The 22442-nt window shown below is 40.3% G+C and overlaps 1 protein-coding gene across 2 annotated transcripts in view; it reads left to right on the plus strand.

Annotated features, from left to right (window-relative positions):
- Window positions 1-22210, plus strand: part of RTN1 (reticulon 1) — a 217714-nt gene extending 195504 nt beyond the window's left edge. For both annotated transcript variants that reach the window (XM_082734970.1, XM_082734971.1), the window contains 6 exons: window positions 12779-12986; window positions 15463-15601; window positions 16975-17044; window positions 17546-17592; window positions 17678-17736; window positions 21408-22210. In XM_082734970.1, the coding sequence (XP_082591096.1) occupies window positions 12779-12986; window positions 15463-15601; window positions 16975-17044; window positions 17546-17592; window positions 17678-17736; window positions 21408-21450 (566 nt within the window). In that variant the 3' untranslated portion in view covers window positions 21451-22210. The remainder of the gene's footprint in view (window positions 1-12778; window positions 12987-15462; window positions 15602-16974; window positions 17045-17545; window positions 17593-17677; window positions 17737-21407) is intronic.
- The last annotated feature ends 232 nt before the right edge of the window (window positions 22211-22442 follow it).

Raw genomic sequence — 22442 nt, forward strand, 5'->3', positions numbered from 1 at the left:
ATGACAGCACTCCATGTCCTTTACTCATGCTGAGTTATGGAGTGAACTTCCACTGACTTCTGCCACGGTATTTCTCATATAGTTTCTTCCCTTAAGAGCTCAGAATTTATCAGCAAGTCAGTGGTCTTGATCAGTTTATGCCATTGTTGTCATTCTCACCACAGTCATCGATTAATCATCCCAAATTCTCTATAAATATCAGCTATGTCCCTGTAGCTATCCTAAACTCTTGCTACATGTCTTTAATTAAGCCTTCATGAGATGATTATCTTACTCCCATTTTACAGAGAAGGAAACTGAGGGGTTTGAGGCAGAGAGGGCCAGGAATTTGCCCTCCCACTTAACTGGGTGCCAAACATAAGGCAGGCTGATTCTGAAAGCTTTGCTGTTAATGACTTTATCATACTGCCTAAATCCAAATAGTACTGGGGCAGGGGAATAAAGTTTGAGCATAATCACTCATCCCTATCATTCTTTTTGTGCTCATAGATAGTTTTTTCCAGGGGTTCCTGGGTGACTCAGTAGGTTAAGCCTCTGCCTTCGGCTCAGGTCACAATCCGAGTCCTGGGATCTAGCCCCCCATCAGGCTCTCTGCTTGGCAGGGAGTCTGCTTCCCTCTCTCTCTCTCTGCCTGCCTCTCTTCCTACTTGTGATTGCTGTCAAATAAATAAATAAAATATTTGAAAAAAAAAAAAAGACAGTTTTTTCCAGATATCACTGTGCTTGACAAATTTACCTGGCAGTATCCTTGGGAATACACTGGGTTGATTCTTGTCACCTGTTTGGGGCTTTCAATTCTCACTTGACCCTGTGTTGCAGCATTCCGTAGTTACAGCTTGCCCAGTGTGTAAAATATTAATGAAGGGCGAAACACTTTCCAGAGAATATAACTCAAAAGTATTTCTGTTTTTTTACAAAATAAAATATTTTACACTGGTCTACAGTGCTCTGTGGAAAAACTGTTTATGGTGGTCTATTCTGAAAGGTGCTAGTTGAAAACAGCCAAGCATCCCAGAATACACAGGAAAAACATGTCTGCTGTAGTGACAAAAATTGAAAAAAATGCTTGTGTTTTGAAGATGACATTTGATCAAGATAATACTCACATAAAGGCAGACCAATACAACCTTTTATCAAACACCTTTTATTTGGACAGAATCTCATTATAATACTGTGTAAATGTTACAACAGAAGTATTACACTTGCAGGCTCCCTCCCTGCGGATTCTAATGAGATCCAATGGGGCAACGGGCTTAGCTGGGAATCTAGAGATGTTTTTTTCTTTTTTTAGAGAGAGCGAGAGAGTGCATGAGTGCAGGAGTATGAGTGTGTGTGGTTGTGGTGGGGGATAGGAGGGGCAGAGAGAGAGGGAGAGAAAATCTGAAGCAGACCCTATGCTGAGCATGGAACCCGATGTGGGGCTTCATCCCAGGACCCTGAGATCACAACCCAAGCCACACTCCAGAGTCGGGCACTTCACCAACTGAGCTGCCCAGGTGCCCCTGGGGACTTTTTTTTTTAATGCAAGAAAACTCTCATTATACAAATAATATATGAAATATGAGTAGCTATTACTCCATTGAAAAATAAAACTCTACTTTTTCACTGTGTATGATTATTTTCAAGGAAATTTTTCTAAGGGAATATTCCAAAGATTGGGGAGAGAATAATGGCTTTAATCTTTTTCTAAAAGCAATACATACACATTATGAAAATTTCCATTTATTCAAAGAGGAGTTCAAATGAAAGTCACAACTTGCCCAAAGTCCTACCGCCAGCATTAAATCAGCATTAATATTTGCTGAATATTGTCAAATATCTCCATACCATTTAACAAGAAGCTAGAGGACTTGCCAATAAAAACAGCTTTTATAAAACAAGATTATATATTCTCAAAAAGTATTTGAAGTAATTTAATGGAAGAAACTGATGTGAAACTGAGAGAATTGCTGAGCTTCTGACATGATTCTTTACTGTATGAGCTATTACCTTCTAAAATTAAGAAAAAGTCTGTGATAAAAATCAATAGATCAGAATAATTTTTTACTTTCATGTTTGGTTTTAGACTGTACAAGTGGACCCTCTGCAGGGTCTTTTTTTTTTTTTTTTTTTTTAAGGAAGATCTGTCATGGGTGAGAAAGGTTGACAAAAATGTTGATCTAAATCTACATCCTCAAATCTATGATTTTTCTCAGATTTCCATGAATTAATATTTATTTAATTAGAAACCCCAATAATATTCCTGATACTATATGACTGAAGCATGAGGATTGTTGATTGCAGACCTCTACTCCATCTTAATGAACGGGTCACTCCTTCTTCATTATTTTGAAACGGTTTCTGTCTCTCCCTCTTTCTCCCTCCCCCTCTCTCCTTTACCCCCCTCCCCTCTATCTCTTTCTTTATCTCCCTCTCCCTGCCTCCTTCTTTCCCATTCCTTTTTATATTTGAAATTATATTCTTTATTCAATTCTCTTTCATCTTCAGACTAGTTAATACATTTGGGAACAGAATCTGTGAAGTAATTGATATATTCTAAGTTACTATACTTAAAGTAGAATTAAAAAGGGGCACCTGGTGGTTCAGTGGTTAAGCCTCTGCCTTCGACTCAGGTCATGATCTCAGGGTCCTGGGATCAAACCCCATATCGGGCTCTCTGCTCAGCAGGGAGCCTGCTTCCCTCTTTCTCTCTGCCTGCCTCTCTGCCTACTTGTGATCTCTATAAAATAAATGGATAAAATCTTGGGAAAAAAAAAAGTTAATATTCACCGAATCCAGCAAACAAAAGCTAATGTGGGTAGATGACTTCCAGAATAGCACTTGTCTTTTTGGAATTTATTAAATGTATGTGACCACAAAATTTCCCATCCATCTCAACCTGGTCTCCCAAGTTGTGTATACATTTGACTAAGTATTAATATTTATATATGGTCATCTTTCCAGTTCTTATGAAAGTACACACAACTATTCAAAGAAACATGACTGCCTTATAATTAAGCTCACAGTTTGAAAGCTAAGAATTTGACATTAATAATTCTTTAAAAACCATCTTTGACCTAGATGACAACAATAATAATTGCATTAAAATCTGGGTCATTGTAAATATATTCCAGATTTGTAGCATATATTTCAAAGAAGATAAGAAATTTGTGGGACACCTGCATAGCTCAGTGGGTTGAGCATGTGACTCTTGATTTCAGCTCAGGTCATGACCTCAGGGCCATAAGATAAAATTTCATGTACAGCTCCACACTTGGTGCAGAGTCTGCTTGAGATTGTCTCTCTCCCGCTCCCTTTGCCCCTCCCCTGCTCAGGCAGGCCCCTTCTCTCTCTAAAATAAATAAATAAAACCTTTATAAAATAAAAAGATTTGTTAGAAGTTTAAAGTATAGAGTTCTGTGTCCTCCAAATATGTTTAAACTATATTTTTAAGTTAAATCTGAGTAAAGTTGTCTTGTAATTCAAGCATTACTTACAAGCTCTTTGCCCAAACTGATGTTGATTTTGAAGAGATGAAAAGTACAAACGTAACAGGTTTCAATTTTTAGAATTTATTACAGTTCTACCCATTAAACAATGAGCATGTCTTGCTTTTGGTAACACTATACCGAACTGCAGGTCCAATATACTGGTAATAGGGATCAAGAAGGACATAATAGGGGCACCTGGGTGGCTCAGTGGGTTAAAGCCTCTGCCTTCCACTCAGGTCATGATCTCAGGGTCCTGGGATCGAGCCCCACATCAGGCTCTCTGCTCAGTGGGGAGCCTGCTTCCCTTCCTCTCTCTCTACCTGCCTCTCTGCCAACTTGTGATCTTTGTCAAATAAATAAAATCTTTAAGAAAAAAACTTAAAAAAAAAAAAAGAAGGACATAGTTTATTGACAGGAACAAAGGTACAATGAGAGATCATTCCTTTTCCTTATCATTTTAGTTCAAGAAGCATTTGCCCTTATGGTCTTAGTAAGAAATGTTAAATATATTCAATTTTTATAAAGGAAGCAATAGCTATCTATCTCCATGGTTCTTTTCTATTTCAGTACCATGATGGATTTTTTGGTGTGGCCCAGACAAGATTTTGTGGCTAATTATGATTGAGTACCACCAACCAAATGAACAGTTTTGTATTTTGATCAAGTCAGAAAACTTAAAAAAGAAAAACCACACAAGGACATCCATTATTTAATACTTTGCAAATCTTTCCATGTGCTTCCCTCAGCTACCATGTGCCCAAAGCCTATCTCTCTCTCCATATGGCCATCTCTCCCTCTGATGCCAGTTGCCCTGTGGAGACCCCTCCAAATGAGCCCAATCACTAAAAGATTTAGCAGGAGGAGCTGGCCACACTGTCTTAAACACTGGGCCCTGCTGTTTCATTTCCTGGCCAGGTACATCCCATCAAGGTGACCATGGGTCTAAGCATCATTGCGTTAATTTCATAGCATAGGGAGAGGGTGGTGGTTAGAACTACCATGTGGATTAAATGCTGTGCTCTTTTACTGTCCACACAGAATGCTGGGTGTAATGTATCTCCTCTTTCAAAATATCCCCAAAATTATTTAAACATCTAGAAATAAAAGTGTTGGCATTTTTCTCTTGACAGTCATACTGGCTGTGTTTAAGCAGTGAGAAGAAAGGGCCTGGAAAATGGAATCACTGCAGATGCCTTTATCAGCAGAAGTCGCTGCCAGCAGCTTCCCCCAGGCTCAGGGCCCCTGGGTTACCATTTAAAGTTTAAACTTATGTGTGAGATGGTTTCATGGCAAAGGAAACTCATAGAATCCATGACTTGGAGATGTTGTCTTTGAAGGTCTCTGTGCCTGTTTAAGGTTTTTTTATTAAGTTGATTCCCATTATGTTTCTCCAGTTCGATGGCAAAATGAGGGAAAGTTAAATTAGGGAAAGTTACTACTGTTTCCTCTTGTTAACTTTTGGTTTTGATATTTTGTTGGCCTCATGAAAATCAGTGAAACTGACTACCACGGCTTTGGACACAGGGTGGTAAAGAACTGAGGTTTTTCAAGCCTCTAATTCTTTTCAGAAGGTAGTCAATTATTGGAAGCTTGCTGAAAAGTCAATTAGAGTCAACAGCATATCATTTTTCAACAATCCTTTGATGAAATGTTGATATTATATATAAACAGAATTTTCTCACTTGGCCTTTTATGAAGTAGCATTCACTTGTCACATAGCATTTTACTGGATCAAAATGGAATATAAATAAATACACTTGGGAATATGGTGCAATAATGAAGATCATCCCGCATAGTTTATTGCGGGATTCTCTACTTATACCACATTTTGCCTTATAAATAAAATATGAGTAGCTGCACCACTGTCTTTAAGTTTGTACAAACTTTCTGAATACTGTGCCACTACTGGATCATATAATTGGATACATTTAGAATGGTTTCCTAAACCAAAAAATTATGAAAGAAAGCAAAGGGCTTTCTTTCTAGAAATTTGACAGAGCATTTTATTTCTATTCAAACCCTGGGTCACTTCTGTTTCTTTTTACTGTCCTTGATTGGATTATGGAAATGAGGGTAGCACTAATTTCTGCATTTGAAATCAGGATTCTTCAAATCTGCCAGATCTGCCAGTTCAGCCTTGACGGAATGAGTTCCAGGTGAGCCCCAGGCAGGCTGTAGCAAGGGCTCCCACTTGTGTTTTGGGGACTATGATGAGATCACCAAGCCCAGTCCATTTCTCAATAGAGAGGATGCACCCATCTCTCATTTCAAAGCCAATGCATTGCTCCTTGGTTTTCAGCAACATAACTTTAGTTTTTATACTTGGCAAAGTGATACAGTAATTTATCTGCCTTTGTGAGTGTGCTTAGTGAATGTGACTCGAGTGTTTAACCTCTTATATGACCCTTCTGCGTTAGGAGGATTATTAGAGGAAGAGAAAGCTGTCTATACTTTGTTGTACCCAAAGACTGCTGGGGGTAATTTGTCACAGTTACAGAATGACTTTTATTTTTTTGCTTAGGTTTTAAGGAAATTTTATTCAAATATCCATTTCTTCTGGATCAGCTACTATAAAGCTTCCTACACAAGTTTACATCACTCTAAGCAAAATTAAAATGTGAAAAGTCATCATTTGCATAGCAGACTGGAACACAAAGTCTCTTCTCTGATCACACTTCACCACTTCCTACCCTTCCCACTGAATCATCACGGGCCATTTGCTGTCACTCTGACCACACGCAGCCATTGCCACTCTTCCAGCCCGAGAGTTCCCAACAGTTTTGACAGCCTTTCATTCTCAGCCTGAGCCTGAGTTGTTTATTTCGATTCTGTCCTCTTGAATCTTCAACTCCTCCAACCATGCTGCTTGTGCAAGTTCACAGCCCTGGCTCACTCAGCTCAACCATCTACTGCTGGGAACACCCAGCCTCCAACCCTGTTGCCTGGATCCACGAGAGATCCCTAACTTTAACCAAACCCTCTTTATGTTCAGTCAGTTTTATTATTGATTCTTTTTTTTGACATACTGTATTTTCCTAGGTCAGCACTATACAGTAGAAATACAATGTGAGCCACTAACTAGAAATGTTAAGTTTTCTAGTAGCTTTCTCATTAAAAAGTAAAATAAATAAATAATAAACAGGTAAAATGAATGTGATAATATATTACTCCAACATATCCAGAGTATTAGCCTTTCAACAACCAAAATAAATTACTACAAATCCAATAGGTAGCTTATAGACTCAGTAGCCACATGCGGCTCATCACTACTGTACTGAATGAGGCAGGTTTGCACTTTCCTAATCTCTTCAAGCCGTAGCCTTCTCATCCTCAGTTTCAGGAAAGCCTCCTAACTCATTTTCCAGGATTTGAGTAAATCCACCTCAAGCCACTTTCAGCCACATCATGTTGTTCCTTTTCCACCTCAACGCATATCTATAGCCACACCCATATGTTCCCAAAATGTCTCTTCCTCTTTACCCATTCTTTTCATCCTTCTCCCTTTGAAAACAAAGAGCTGTAATTAATCCCATCCTTTCTCCCCTTCTTTGAGACTTTGCTCAATCAAATCTCTCTTTCCAAAATGCTCACTCCTTCCTTTCTGTTAATATTCCCAGGCTTTGCTTAACCTAAAGTTTTGCTTTTGTTGGTACTCACCCAAACTACCATTGTATTCACCATCTTTCTTATTACTTTGAACTTCCCACCATTTACCCAACCCTTTACAAGATGGCTTCCATCCTCACTACTGGTAGTACACTCTGCTGAGTTATGAATGACCTTCCATCTCCAAATCCAGAGTCCTTTCTCAGTTATCATTTACCTTTTTATGTTTTCAGCATCCATCACTGTAGTCTGCCTCTTTGTCCTGAAGGGCTTCCTTGTTCTTGACTGCTGTCAACCACACTGTTGGGGTCCCCATTCTGACACTCAGACAGGACTCTTTTGATAAGCTGCACTTCTTTGAGTCTTAAACTATGGTTTCATCCTCAGTTGCATTTCTTAGTCTCTCCTGTCTTGAAAGTTTCCTTCACTCTCATGGTCTCAATCACCCTTTCTACTCAGAATATACCCAAATGTAAAATATTCAACCCTCTTTCCTAAATTATAGTCTTGTACTTCCAATTTCCTACTGTACATATTCATCTCAATATCATTGGACTATGATAATACAGGCCATTTAACTCAGGGCTACTATGACAAACCCTAAAAAAAATAAATCATTTCTAACCTTTAAAAAATTTCGGAGGCATTGTAATTGTCAGCTTCATCTCACCTGTAATCCCTATCTCATCTCTCCCTAGACTGTCTGAATGCCCTGCTTTGATGTCATCACATTAGAACCTGGAGGTTTAAAAGCTAGTGTCCGCTTTACCCCCAACAGCTCACCCTCTGATTTCCTGTTTTTGTCAGTGACACTAATCACTCAGTCACCCAGCTTTGAATTGTTGCCTTCACCCTTAATTAGCTATTCGCCTTTTCTCCCACGGCTAATTAGTCACCATTCTTGTTGATTAATCCTTCATAATATTTCCCTTTATCCACTCCGTCTCCTTAGCAAATCGTTCGCTACATTCACAAACCATCCCACATCCTCTTTCATCAATTCCAGCACGATCCCTTCCTTGAACTCAACTTTTGCCACCTCCAACAACACAAAATATATTGGCACTCATTCACCACTTGTAAAATGAATGTCAGTCCTCCCAGCTAGTTCTTCAGTTCCTTAAAAGCGGGCACAGAGGGACACCTGGGTGGCTCAGTGGGTTAAGCCTCTGCCTCAGCTCAGGTCATGATCTCAGGGTCCTGGGATCGAGCCCCGAGTCGGGCTCTCTGCTTAGCAAGGAGCCTGCTCCCCCCCTCCCCCGCCTACTTGTGATTTCTCTCTCTCTATCTCTGTCAAATAAATAAATAAAATCTTTAAAAAAAAAAAAAAAAGGCAGGCACAAAATTTTATGATTGGTTTTACTAGATGAATAGATGACCAATAATTGTATCTTACAAACTTGCACTTTAAATATAGAGCTCTGGAAGGAGACTTAAATAAATCAGTTTAGCCAAATTAATTTTGCATGCTTCGGGAACATTCAGCCTATAACCACATAATGTGAGAGAGGCAATTTGTGTTTTGGAGGAAGCAGCAAACTTAGGGTTTGATCTTCTCCCATTAACTCCCATAAGACAGATTTCTTAACTTTTATCTTCTTCATCTGTTATACCTATTATATACCTATCCATTACAGTTGATTGTGAAGTTTAAATGCAGTAACGTCTAAAAGTGCTTTGAACATTTCAAAATCTATGTACGTAGATTACCGTGCCACAAGGTACCCAGAATAAACATCCCATTTATGTCATAAGATGACGCTTTTGTTAACCTCCTCATTAGAAGCCTCCAGCAAACTTAACACATTGATCGAAACACCTGTTGTGTAATGACTATGCCGAGCTAATACTGTTTAGCTGACAGTCCACTCTCTGTCCGTAGTTTCTTCTCATAAGGCAAGCCCCTGCTTGATGCCTGCCATTCTCAAGCTGTTTGACCAGGTATCCAGAGATTCAGAAGTCTTTTCTAGAAGGGTACACCATTTTTAACAAGTGTTAAGCAACTTAAGTGGAGGTTCACTTGATAGTAGCAAATTTTATGTTTTCTTTGCCTGAAGACTTCTGTAGGGTCTCCCGTGCCCCTTCACCTCATCTCAGAGGTGGGTAAGCCTGCTTTCTCTACCACTAAGGAGTGCCCCCTTTAGCACAAATCATGCTGTCTTATAATGTATTTGTTTCTAAACATGTCTGCCATGTGAATCTGTGGGTGTCATAAAACAGATTACAACTTATTTGCACAGTGGGTTTCTTTTTTTAAACAATTCATTGGTTTGATATTACTGGCACCTAGCACAAAGCCTGGCCCTTAAAAAAAGTTCTTGCCCAATAAATACTGAATAAATTGAACAAAATGGGGAAGAGGCAACATTGCAGATAACTGTGGTGTTTTCGTCTTTTTATTCTCCACACCACCCTCCCCTACTTGAAACAGAATAAATGCTAGGAGGCTCCAGTTCCCCAGGGGCCTTTAGCCCTGCTGGTCTGGACATAGGCCTAGGCTTACTTCAATTTGTTGCTCCAAATCCACTCAACCACAGGGAGCGCTAGGCTTCTGTGGAAGACCCCTTCTCCTCACCCTTCTATCACCTACCCTCAGAGGCCCAGGGGTATCTTGTGTTATGTCTTTTAAAAGATCCCTCTTCTCCACCTGAAAAGGATTATTACCTTAGTACTCTGCTCTCAAACTCTTCTAAAACAAAAATCATTTGGAGAACTCATTTGTATTTTGTTGTTAATGACAAGCTAAACTTTATTGCATTTTCCCTTTCTGGGATCTTTGCAACTAAAAAAAACCAAAACAAACAAAAACATAAAAAGGATAAATATAAAGATAAAAAGGATAACCTAAAGGACTGAATTTCTAATAGTAGAATGTCGGTCAGTGTAATTGGTGATTGGGGCAGGGAGAAGAGAGAGGCTTTAGAGCAACTTTGCTTTTCCTTTGCCCCTGGAAAACTACTAGTAGAACCAGCCCCACTCAAAAGAGAAAAAAATCTTTGCTTCACATCAAAACATGCCTATGATTCTCTCCTCTACTTCCTACGCAAAAGTGTTGTAAGAGAAAAAGAACAAATTTTTGTCCAACAAAATGGCAGAGCACGGCAATCTTGTGCATTCATGTCATTGGTGGACCAGGTAGATGAGAAGTAGGTGGGGATGGATGGCAGATCAGCTCAACAGTAAATTCTCTCTCCAGCCTCACATTGCTGAGGGATCCTTAGCCAGTTTTAAAAGAGCCCCCACGCTACCTCTTCAGTCCCTGATTTACTCTCCAGTCAGACTGGAGAATAATATTTTGCTCTGCCACACTTCTTGTTTCCCCTTATATTTCCCTATAGCATCAAAGGGTCGTCACAGGCTATGTGACCTTTTCGATACTGTTCCTTCAGTCAGTTAGTTACATACCTGTGTATGATGGGAGAAGTCCCCTGCTCTCCTCAACCTGGTCACCTGGTATCCAATTCTGTAAACCAGGTGCGTCCCGGTGCCCTGCCCATGAAGCTGGCAGTGTAAGCAACTGCCATTTTCTTTTGGTTGTAAGATGGGAATTTTGTGTCTTCTCTTTCTGAAAATTTTTTGATGTGACATTCTATAAAGACTGTCTGTTACAACAACATGGATGGACCTTGAAGCCATTATACTAATAGAAAAAATACAGACAAAAACAAATATGCTTATGATCTCGTTTGTAGGTGGAATCTAAAATAGCCAAACTCGTAGAAACAAGAGAATGGTGGTTACCAGGCTTAGAGGGTGTGGGAACTGGGGAGATGTTGCTCAAAGGGTACGGACTTCCAACTAGAAGGCAAATCAATTCTGGAGCCCTCATATGCAGCACAGTGCTTATGGCTAACAATACTGTATTATAAACTTTGAAGTTGCTAAGAGACTTGATCCTCAGTGTTCTTACCACAAAAGAAATGGTAATTATGTGCTACGGTGGAGGTATTAGTTTAATGATCTGGTGGCAATCATATTACAATATATAAATATATCCAATCAACGTGTTGTACACTTTAAACCTGTACCATGTTATATGTCAATTATATCTTAATGTAAAAAAAAAATTGTGACTTGATTACTTGGGAAATAAATTGGTGTACCATTCTTCAGCAAGGCTTCTATGCCTTTTTCATAATCTGGTGACTAGGATATTGAAAATACTTAAATTATGTATTGTATTTGAAGCATCATGGCTTTGTTCTTTTGAACTTAATTTTTCTGTGTCTAAGTGAAAGAGGGAAATAACTAAATGAGATATGTGCTGCAGAATTTAAAGCCGTGTTTCAGATTTTTAAGTCATAATAAGTGAGCAAATAGAGTATGCTGTATAAAATGGTTTAGTCCAAATGTCAGCTCCAAGGATTCGTGAGACAGCTACTAACTTTTTAGTGTTGCTTGCTTTGGAGGGGGCCATATCTGTTTTTTTTAATATGTTTTTATTTTATATATATATATTTTTATTAACCTATATTATTTGTTTCAGACGGTACAGGTCTGTGATTCATCAGTCCTACATAATTCACAGCACTCACCATAGCACATACCCTCCCCAATGTCCATCACCCAGACACCCCATCTCTCCCACCCCCTCCCCTCCAGCAACCCTCAGTTTATTTCCTGAGATTAGAAGTCTCTTGTGATTTGTCTCCCTCTCTTGTAATTCATTTTTCCCTCTCTTCCCCTATGATCTTCTGTCTTGTTTCTCAAATCCCTCACATCAGTGAGATCATATGAATATTGTATTTCTCTGATGGACTTTTTTCGTTTAGCATAATACCCTCTATTTCCATCCACATCATTGCATATCAATTTTTGTTGGCTGTGTAATATTTCATTGTGTTTGTGTGTCTGTGAATATACACATACACACCACTCCTTCTTTATCCACTCATCTGTTGATGGACATCTAGGCTTTTTCCACAGTTTGGCTATTGTGGATATTGCTGCTGTAAGCATTGGGGTGCAGGTGCCCCTTCAGATCACTACACTTGTATCTTTGGGGCAAATACCCAATAGTGCAATTGCTGGGTCATAGGGTAGCTCTATTTTCAACTTTTTGAAGAACCTCCATACTGTTTTCCAGAGTGGCCACACCAGCTTGCATTTGAGGCAGGCCATATCTTTATTCAGAAACCTTTGGCTGTGGCTGCATCTCCAGACTCACTGCCATGCTTATGGAGGGACCACTTCTCCAGAACCTTTGTTTTCATCATTACTGCCCCTTCTTAGCAGCAGGGATGTGGGTATGACTGAGCTACACACCTCTAGGCCACCACCAAGGCATGAAATTTGTCAGTAGGATGCATGTAATCGATGCCATCCGAAGGGACAGAACAGGTATTCCAAACCTCTGCACTTTCCGTCTTGTTTCAAAGTCACAGGTGGTGTAGCCCAGTGAGACACACCCCTAGAGGTATGGTCGCTGGAGATTCAGCAGCTTTTTTCTTCTCTGTGAATTTATGAACCATCCTCAGGGATGAAAGAGAGGCCTCCAAAGCACAATACAATGACAGTGAGTGCCCCAGCCAAAGCCCTGTGTCTGCTCACTTGTGTTCAGGCACCCGAAGGCCAGGTGGGCAGATGCAGCGTCCTCGGCTTTGCCAAGTGAGCCCCGAGGCAGCCACCCAGCTGCACGGCCCACATTAAGTGTGTGTGTGTGTGTGTGTGTGTGTGTGTGGCTTTGTCTCCTCTCCCCACAGCTATTGACCTACTCTACTGGCGGGATATCAAGCAGACCGGGATCGTGTTTGGGAGCTTCCTGCTGCTGCTCTTCTCCCTGACCCAGTTCAGCGTTGTGAGCGTCGTGGCCTACCTGGCCCTTGCGGCGCTCTCGGCCACCATCAGTTTCCGCATCTACAAGTCTGTTTTACAAGCTGTGCAGAAAACCGACGAGGGCCACCCTTTCAAGTGAGTGTCCCAACTGGACCGGCCCTGGCCAACCTCTCATGGGACTCCTGCCCCCGGACTTGGTGTCAGCTCCTGGGCATTTGGGGGATGCGTCACTGGGAACTGACAGACCTCTCAGAGTCTCTTGAATGCCCTGGCTTTTAATACCTGATATTTCTAGTCAATTTCTAAAACACACTCAGTTATTGCTATGGTGACACATTGCTGTATTGATTTTTTAAGTTTTCATCACCACGAATGAATTAATAGATGTATGTAACATAAATTTACATATAATATTAATATTTTATATTTAATTATTATTAATAGTAGTCATAATCCATTATATGTGTACAGCATTTTATAATTTAAGTGGTGGTCAACAATGAATCCTCCCAACACTATGAAGAAGGCAGGGCTGTGTAATCTCTATTTACAGGTGGAGAAACAGATTCTAAAAAGAAAAGTGACTTGCCCAAAGTTACACAGCCAGTAACTCACATACAGTCAGGACTAGGGTGTTTGAATTTTTATTTCTGTGGTCTCTGAAATCTAAATACCAAAGGGCCAACTTTCTGGGGGGTGCAGGTTCATGAATAGTCTTATAGTATACCCTTCTCTGCATTTTTAGCCTGGGGAAATCTGACTGGAATGAACATTGAAGAGGAGGAATTTTTTGTTTTGTTTTGTTCTCTTTTCTTAATTTTATTTAAATTCAATTAATTATTCATTTCAGAGGTAGAGTTTAGTGATTCATCAGTTGTGTGGAAGTTTTTTTAAAGGCAGTCTACTAAGAGGACAAATGAAACAGGACAGAGCCGCCAGTGGCACCCAACTCCACCCCATCTCTGGCTTGTGAGGGCAGGGTTTTTCAGCACTGACTGTCAGAGCCACCCTCTCCCTCGGCACTGGCCCTACAGGCGGCCTCGGCTCCTGTAACAGAGGGATAGCTCTGAGTCCTAGATGAGCCCTGTAGAAGCTGCTGCTAGTGGCTTCTGGCCAGAGCCAGTCCTTCACCAGATGCCTCTGAGTCCTCCTGACTCACCCTCACCAATCAGCTGAATGAAGGCCTTAGGGCATCAGGCTCTTAAAAGGGGAAAAGATGACTTGTTGCGGGGACTTACTGACAAAAGGGGAAAAGCTGCCTGTCCAACCTCCCTTCCCAGCCTCTGGTTCCTGGCCTCTGTGTTAAACAGTTACAGTCCAAGCATCCTTGCCCTTGGGATGTATTAGACCTTCTTCTAATGCAGAAAGAATGGGTCTTCTGGGCTGTAACTTGGTTATCCAAGTTCCAGTTCCCAGCCCAAAGGTACGAGAAGTGAAGGGAAGTGTCTTCATACCAGGATTACATCGTGCCTCATTTAGTGGCTCCAGCCTGTGACCAGGGTTCCCGTCTTCAGAGTCCTGCTCTGTCCCAGCCTCTACCCTCAGCCAGCCAAGGAGGCTAGTTTCTTTCACATTCTTGGCCCCCCAAGACTGACACATTCAATTAGCTCAACTACTTTATCTTCCTTTAGGAGACAAATTTAAAATAAAAAACTTTCCTTTGGTTGAGTTGTTTTTATCAGTAAAAGAAACATCTGACTCAGTATATTTTGGATCAGAATTTACTATCTAGACAAAAAAGCATTTTTCTATTTTTTTCCAAAGAGTAGGAAAGCCATAAGTTTTCAGTGTAAAATCTCTAAAATTCAAGCCAAATGCTCTTTTTTTTTTTTTTTTTTCATCTCAATTCACAGAGTTAGCTAAGCACTGTAAGAACTCGAGAAATATCCTCTAGGTAGATGATGTGGTACTGTCTTAGAATAGAGAGCGGGAAGGAGGAAGGGAAGATAGACCCTCTGTGGGGAGCGTGGCCAAACAGGAAGATGGGCTATTTGAGAAGCCTGGTTTATCTACCCATAATCATATGTCATCATTTGAAAAAACTGAAAAATGTAGTCACTGAAAATATTGCTCTTAGTAGAGACAGTGAGCTTTTGAATATGGCCCGGGTCACTTTAGTTTTCAGAGCTCTCTACATAAAACTTGGAAGTATTTTCCAAAATTTAAAAATGAAATATTAAAATTTTAATAATGAACAATAATTGGTGACTAGGATTTCAGGTATCTCAGTTATTAAAAGAAATAATCCCTCTCCATGCAGCCAAGAGAAATGAGGACTTTCCCAACTACCTAGTGGGCCAGGGATTCTGGAGAATTCAGCAAAAGGGCTGATTTAGGGCTGGCTTTTCTCTGCCTCTAGCCATTGTTCTGAATTATCAGCTCCCACTTTCATGCAGTCTCTGGGACACAGAAATAGTGACAGCCCACCACTCACGGCCAAGATTCCCAGGTTCCCCCAGGCACTGGCAGTAGGTGTGTGGGGTGCCCTATAGCCCAGTAGCTGCCCTATGCCCCCAGAGGTGACCTGGCTGTCCTCAGAGCGGGAGAAGGAAAACTCAGCTGTTCCGAGATTACCTCTGATGGAGCTGTCTTTGGGGTGGTTTCTTGACAGGACCTACCTGGAGCTCGAGATCACCCTTTCTCAGGAGCAGATCCAGAAGTACACAGACTGCCTGCAGTTCTATGTGAACAACACGCTTAAAGAACTGAGAAGGCTCTTCCTTGTCCAGGACCTGGTGGATTCCCTGAAAGTACGGTTGCTTATGCCGTTCACTTGATAGTCTTGAGTTTCATTTTCCCCAAAGGTATACTGTAAACCACCACAAACTAGAGAATAAGAAGAAAGTGCTAATGGCATTCTAGAGTGAGAAAACCTCTAGCTGTATGTCCCGTGAAGCTCATCCAGTCCAATCCCCTCATCTTACAGACACCAAAACTGTGGCTCAGAGAGGCTAAAACACTTGCCCGAGGTTGCCCAGTGAGTCACTGGCAGAGCTGGGATCAAACTGAGGGCCACACAGCTTCTAATTTTGTACTTTTTACAACACACTAGGTTGTCCTTATCATTTTTAATTCCTCGGCCAATGTCCTAAAATTAAATTTTAAAAAAAATCTAGTTTGGGGAATGTGAAAAATGTGTATTCTTTTTTCATGAAAGAAACTCTGGGCTCTGCTAATAGTGAGAGGGGCAAGTGTCCTTACATAGCATGGGCTATGAGACGGAGCCTCAGAATCAGTGGACCTCAGCCACCCGGGTGTTAAGAAACTCTCATGAACTTACCAGGATTCTTTGAACACACTGCTTTTCCCACCCTGCAGTGTATGGGGAAACCTGAAGTCAGTGAGTCGTGATATAGCTGGGCCTGAGCAAGGTTGTTATGGGTTCCCCATGCTCCCAGAATGCTTTGTACATGCTGGGCAAAGGGTCTTGTGGCAGGGGACTGTCCAGCAACTGTTGGAGGAAGGGAAGAAGGAAAAATGAGTAACATGGCCTGGGCCCTCAAGACGCTTTCCTGGAATAATATCTTTCCAAGTAAGGACTAAAGAGAGATGCCGTAATTATCTACCCTAGGGCTTTTCAAGTGATCTTTCTGTATGTGTCATGTAAAAATAATGGGCTAGGGCAGGGGTCAGCAATCCTTATTTGTAAAGGGCTGTATGGTAAATACTTCAGGCTTTGCATGCCCTAAATCTCTGTTCCCAGCTACTCAGCTTTGCCATCAGAGCAGGAAAGCAGCCAAACACAATGCATAAATGAACAACTGTGGCTGTATGCCAATAAAACTTTATGAACCCTGTAAATTGCATTTCATTTCATTTTTACATATCATACAATGTTGTTCTTGCTTCGATTTTATTCAACCATTTAAAAATGTAAAATTCATTCTTAACTCTCGGGCACATCCAAAACAGGCCAGGGGCTGCTGTTTGCTGACCCCTGCCTTATTATTTCATGAGTCCTACAAATCTTCTAACAAAGAGATCCAAAGGCTCTAAACGCTTACATTTCCCATTGAAATTATGGTGTATTTTCCCCCAATTTTAATCTCAAAGAAGTCAATGAGATAAGACTCCATCTGTCACAAATGGTTTTAGAAGCTCTGATAATCATGCCGTTCTTCAGTTTGCAGTCCTGATGTGGCTCCTGACTTACGTTGGCGCTCTCTTCAACGGGCTGACCCTGCTGCTCATGGGTAAGGACAGACAAGCCTGTTACGTCTCCTTCACACGCTCCATGAGCATAGAGCTTCCTAGGCTCTTAGCTGGGATCTTGTTGTCATAGATTCCCAGGAACCAGCGCCACATAGTACATGGCATTTTCCCTGTCATAGTTCCTTTAGAGAATATAATATATATTACACATTAATAAAGAATTCCTTAGTCTGAAGTGTTTTTTTTTCTCTTCAAGCCCAGCAGTTTTATTTGGTTTCCACTCACTATCTGTTTGCAATAGTCAGTTATAGACTGAATCGTCAGAGTGTACAGTCCATCTTCATTCCAGGAGTAACGGCTTAATATCTATCAAATGCTCAGCATCCTCTTATTTTCCTTATGGACTGCCCTGCCATCTTTTAGCTAAAATGCTAGCTACTATAAAATAATGTTATAAGATGACATAATTATATAAAAACGTATCTGAAAGCTTATCCTCACTGCTGTCAGAATTTTAATACTGTATTTGTTTTTCATCCCAGCTGTGGTTTCAATGTTCACTCTACCTGTCGTGTATGTTAAGCACCAGGTAAGTCCTACGTGATGTCAAATATTCACCTTAAATTTTGACCTTGTGACCTTTGAGTGTGCTCATGATTTCTTCCTCTTTGCAGGCACAGATTGACCAATATCTGGGACTTGTGAGGACTCACATAAATGCTGTTGTGGCAAAGTAAGTTACATAGTACAATTCCTAAAAAGGAGAGACTGCCTTAGGCTGGAGTTTGTGGGGATTAGAGAGGGGTTATAAAAGGATAATAAAAAACTAAGTTGATTTATCATCATTCATTTATTTGAGTCATGAATTCATATCTTTTCCAATCACATTACTTCAGAAAATAAGTATACGTTTTAAAATTCTCAATTAAATAAAGCTTTCAGTGATTTAGTCCAGGTATCATGATGAATGAGTTTTAATGAGTGAATGAGGTTCAACTCTATCTGGAGACTGGCTCATGTCTAAGAACAACTTTCCTTTGGAGGAAAAAAGGAAGCCTGATTCAAAAACTAAAATTAATTTCTAACAGTTTAATTGAAATAAAAACAATCAAGTTAACAAACATTTTCAACAATAAATGTTATTGATTTTATAAACCATTTCAATGGTTTAGAAAACATGAGAAATTTAAAAAATCTGTAACAGCTGTTATATTTGCCATTACATCGTTTAGACTCGACAAATGCATATGTTTATTGGCTTACTTAATTAACACCATCGCTTTTTAAACCTGAGTCTTGTGTAGACTCCACTTTATGGTCACTTTATATATCAGGAGATAAAAATTCCAGTTGTAAGTAGCCACAGCTAACGTAGGCATTAATCTTAGTTTTCCATAACTTTTAAATTAGTGTTTGTATATATATATATATGTCCTTCTAAAATGATAGTTTTTATGTTGTCATTTTATTAGCAATTTCATTTTCATCAAAAGTTGACCTAGGCTCCCACGGGAAATAGATGACATAAAAGGACTAGATTTTGTTGACACACACTTCCTCTCACAATCTTAGAATCATGCTGGACCTAGGTGATCAGAATTAGAGGGAAGTATTTTAGACAGCCAAAGATATATGAAACAAAACAAAAATAAACCACTTTAAAGTTCTTCTGCTATTCGATTTGCATATCATCAGTTATGGTTCTCTCCTAAAGTACATAAAGTTCATATTCCTCCTCTTAAATTCATGGTGAACTTGGATCTAGATCAGATCTACAGCACATTTCAAAATGCCTGAAATTATCATCTTGGACCCAAATTCAACTAAGACCTGATGAAAATCAACAATTTGAAGCTAAATGTTTTAAGAAATGGCAACATGTTATAGCACGAAAGTTGGTGGGGCTGGAACCTGGAGAAACTGGTTAAGACCCCAGTTCGCAGACTCTTAAAACAGACCTATTGAATTAGAATTTCTAGGATTGGGGGCCTGGAATCTATACTTTAATGAACTCTCCAGGTGACTTTTTGGCAATTAGAGCTGTGTTTTGGGGAACTATAGCAACACCATTACAGGAGCACAGCTAAACACCAGAATAGCCTAGAAACTAGAAGACAGAAATTCTAGTCCTAAGTTGTCCGATTCTTAGTTTGGGGATCTTGAGAAAATCACATCTATTAATTTTTATTTTATTGATTGGCTGGTTGGTCCCCAAAAGAGCCATACCTGTGATGTCCCTCCCAGGTAATGCATGTTAACAGGCACAGAGGGTATAAAGATGAATAAGATGATCCCCACCCTAGTACAGCTCTCAGCCTCTCGATGTAGACAAAACTATTAAAAAATAAGGGTAAGACAATGTAAGAACTGCACTGGGGTTGTATAAAATGTGAAGGTCAGGGAGATAAGGAAGTAACTGTTCCTACCTGGAGGGATAATGGAAATGACACTAAATCCTCACTAAAATGAAGGCCTTTGTCTTAACTCTGGCCGCTATAACACAGTACCATAGACGGGGTGTCTTATAAACAACACCAGTTTATTTTTCACAGTTCTGGAGGCTGGTGGTCCAAGATCAGAGTGCTCACACACTCAGGTTCTTGCCAGGACCTTCTTCCAACTTACAGACTTCTCGCTGTGTCCTCACATGGTAGAAGTGGAAGGAAGCTCTCTCTGGGGTCTCTTTTACTGGACATTAATCCTATTCATGAAGGCTCCACCTTCATGACCTGACACCTCTGAAAGGCCTCACCTCCTCATACTAACATGTTAGAGGTTAAGTTTCAACATATGAATTTGGGACAGGAGGACACAAACATTCTGTCACAATTCTGAGGGATGAGTAAACATTCATCAGGTGGGTGATGAGGGGAAAGACATTGCAGGAAGTAGAAACAATATAAAAGCAGAGGCAGAAGCATGAAAATGTAGGTCACGTAGGAAACAGTCAGTCAGGCATTGTGTCTAAAGCTTACATGAGTAGAAAGATCAACTGGAAAGAGTCTAGAAAAGAGGCTGAGGTCAAGTGTGGAATGCTCTAAGGAGTGACTCTGCCGCAATGGGAAATGGCCAGCCCCTGCTGTTTTTAATGCCAGCGTGATGTAATCAGAGCTGTGTTTTGCACAGATCACAATGACAATCTAATGGGAGGGGAGTTGAACCAGAGAGTGGAGACAGGGCAATCAGATTAGCTGGGAGGCGATCATAATTCACAGAAAGTGATAAGGGTCTAGGTCTGTTAAGATGGAGTGAAAGGAGAGAAGACAACATACAGTGTATGAACATACATGTACAATCAATTGTTAGATTAAAATTGGCAATCGGGGCTGTGGAAAGGAAAAGAAAGAAAGCATTACCCATGAGGACTACCATGGTTTCCGTAATTGGTTTTATTCAGATTTGGCTCTGAGCTTGGTAGCTAGAGCAAAAAGAGAATCTAAGTGAGTTACATAGATAAGTCTTGTTATCGGAAAGGAAGGAACAGAAGTTCTTCAAGGGAACCTGTTTTAGGGTGCCTGGGTGGCTTAGTGGGTTAATCCTTTGCCTTTGGCTATGGTCATGATCTCAGGGTCCTGGAACTGAGCCCTGCATGGGGCTCTCTGCTCAGCAGGGAGCCTGCTTCTCCCTCTCTCTCTGTCTGCCTGCTTGTCACCTCTCTCTCTCTGTGTCAAGTAAATAAATAAAATTGTTAAAAAAGAGAAAGAGAGAGAGAAATATAGTGTCTGACACTATATTTTGAAGAAAATTTCTTGGTGTCTTACCTCTAAGGCTTCTTTGGCTTTGAGATTCTGACTCCATGTTAGGCTAATTCTCAGCGCAGGAACTCACACCATTTTAGTGAAACACTTAAGAATGTGATCTTTGGAGTCAGGCTAGCTTGAGTCCATTTCTGGCATTTTCAGCTTTCTGAGTTTGTTATAGATGTTATTTGACTCTGTGAACCTATTTCCTGCACACTGGGAATGTTAATACTTAACTGTTAAGGTTGTTGGTGATTAAATGAGATACTGTCTGTAAAGTATTCTGACTTGGGCATAAGACACACTCAATGAATAGTAGACATCACCATCATCATCATTCTCATCATCAGCCCATTACTGCCTAGAGATTAGTTGAAGAGGAGTGTGGAGGACAGTCCTAGACCGGGTCAGGAAGACCTTAGTGCCACTACCTTCTCTATGAAGAGTAGATGGATGGAGCCTGGGTCTCAGTTCAACACACAGAAATGTGTCTCTATTGCTGCATAGAAATGCATTCTTAAACACTCCTACTTTGCTATCATATCTTTTGGAATATTAAGCTATTTAGTCAACTAGTTAAAACAGCAGTACCAATGAAGTCTCAGAATGATTTCATTAATGACACTTGTGACTTACCATTTTTTTTTATATTGTCTTTTTTCAGGATTCAGGCTAAAATCCCAGGTGCTAAAAGGCATGCTGAGTAAATCAATATTCCACCGGGGACTGGACACAAACCAGAATGTGTGGAGTGGTAACAGCTCTGTTCTTACATGTTACTGCAAATTGATTGTTTCTCCCCCCAATACCATCATCTTAGAGACAAACTCTCAACAGCTGTTTTCAGGCTGTTCCTGTACTCTTAGGATATTTGAGTCACTTGTGTCAAGCACTAAAGTATAGAGAAAGTGTATTAGATGTGGTTTTAATTTTGTGTTGCTAAAAAAAAAAAAGTGCATGATGGCGAGAGCCCAATTTATTTTTTCTTCTTCGGTGTTCTCCTCCTCCTCTCTGCAATGCTTCTGTAGCTTCTAATGTCCCCTGTGGCTAGGCCTTTCCCGCCGAGTGCACCGATGCAGTAGTGGAAACCGCTTACATGTCCTTGGGTTGCTGGTTGGATTCATCTTTAATAACAATATATAGAATTGTAGACTGATGTTTTAGTGTTTTTCCAACACACAACATAAAAATAAAAACAGTTGGCCGTACTTCTGGTAATCAGTTTTGTATAACTTAAAATAATTAAATAAATGAATAACAGCCCCTCCCCCCAAAAACATGCAGTACTTTTGTTGTGTGGGACTGACAGGCTGATTTACATGTATGGTAAAAAGTACCAGCATGTTAACTTTATTACAATTTGTATTACTTTCTCTGTAGTTCCTAATGGACCTAATTATGGACTCTGGATATTTGCACTTATGTACTTGATACTGAATGCATAAATAAATGTTACTAAATGTAAAACCTTCTCCCTCTCTTCTTGTGGTATGACCAGAAAATGCAAAATTTCTAAGAAACAGAGTCTTCCAAGGACAGCTTGGGAAACCTGAGAGCAAGAGCTCACTTTGTTCCTTGCTCCAGAACCATAGGGCCCAATCCCAACCTGGCATATGTTCCTTTGGGGAATTGACGAAGCCACCAAAAAGCAATAAAACTGAAGCATGCTTCATGTTGTACTCTGCGGGGTTGATGCAGA

The sequence above is a fragment of the Mustela nivalis genome (assembly GCF_964662115.1).
Source record: "Mustela nivalis genome assembly, chromosome: 6".
NCBI lineage: Eukaryota > Metazoa > Chordata > Mammalia > Carnivora > Mustelidae > Mustela > Mustela nivalis.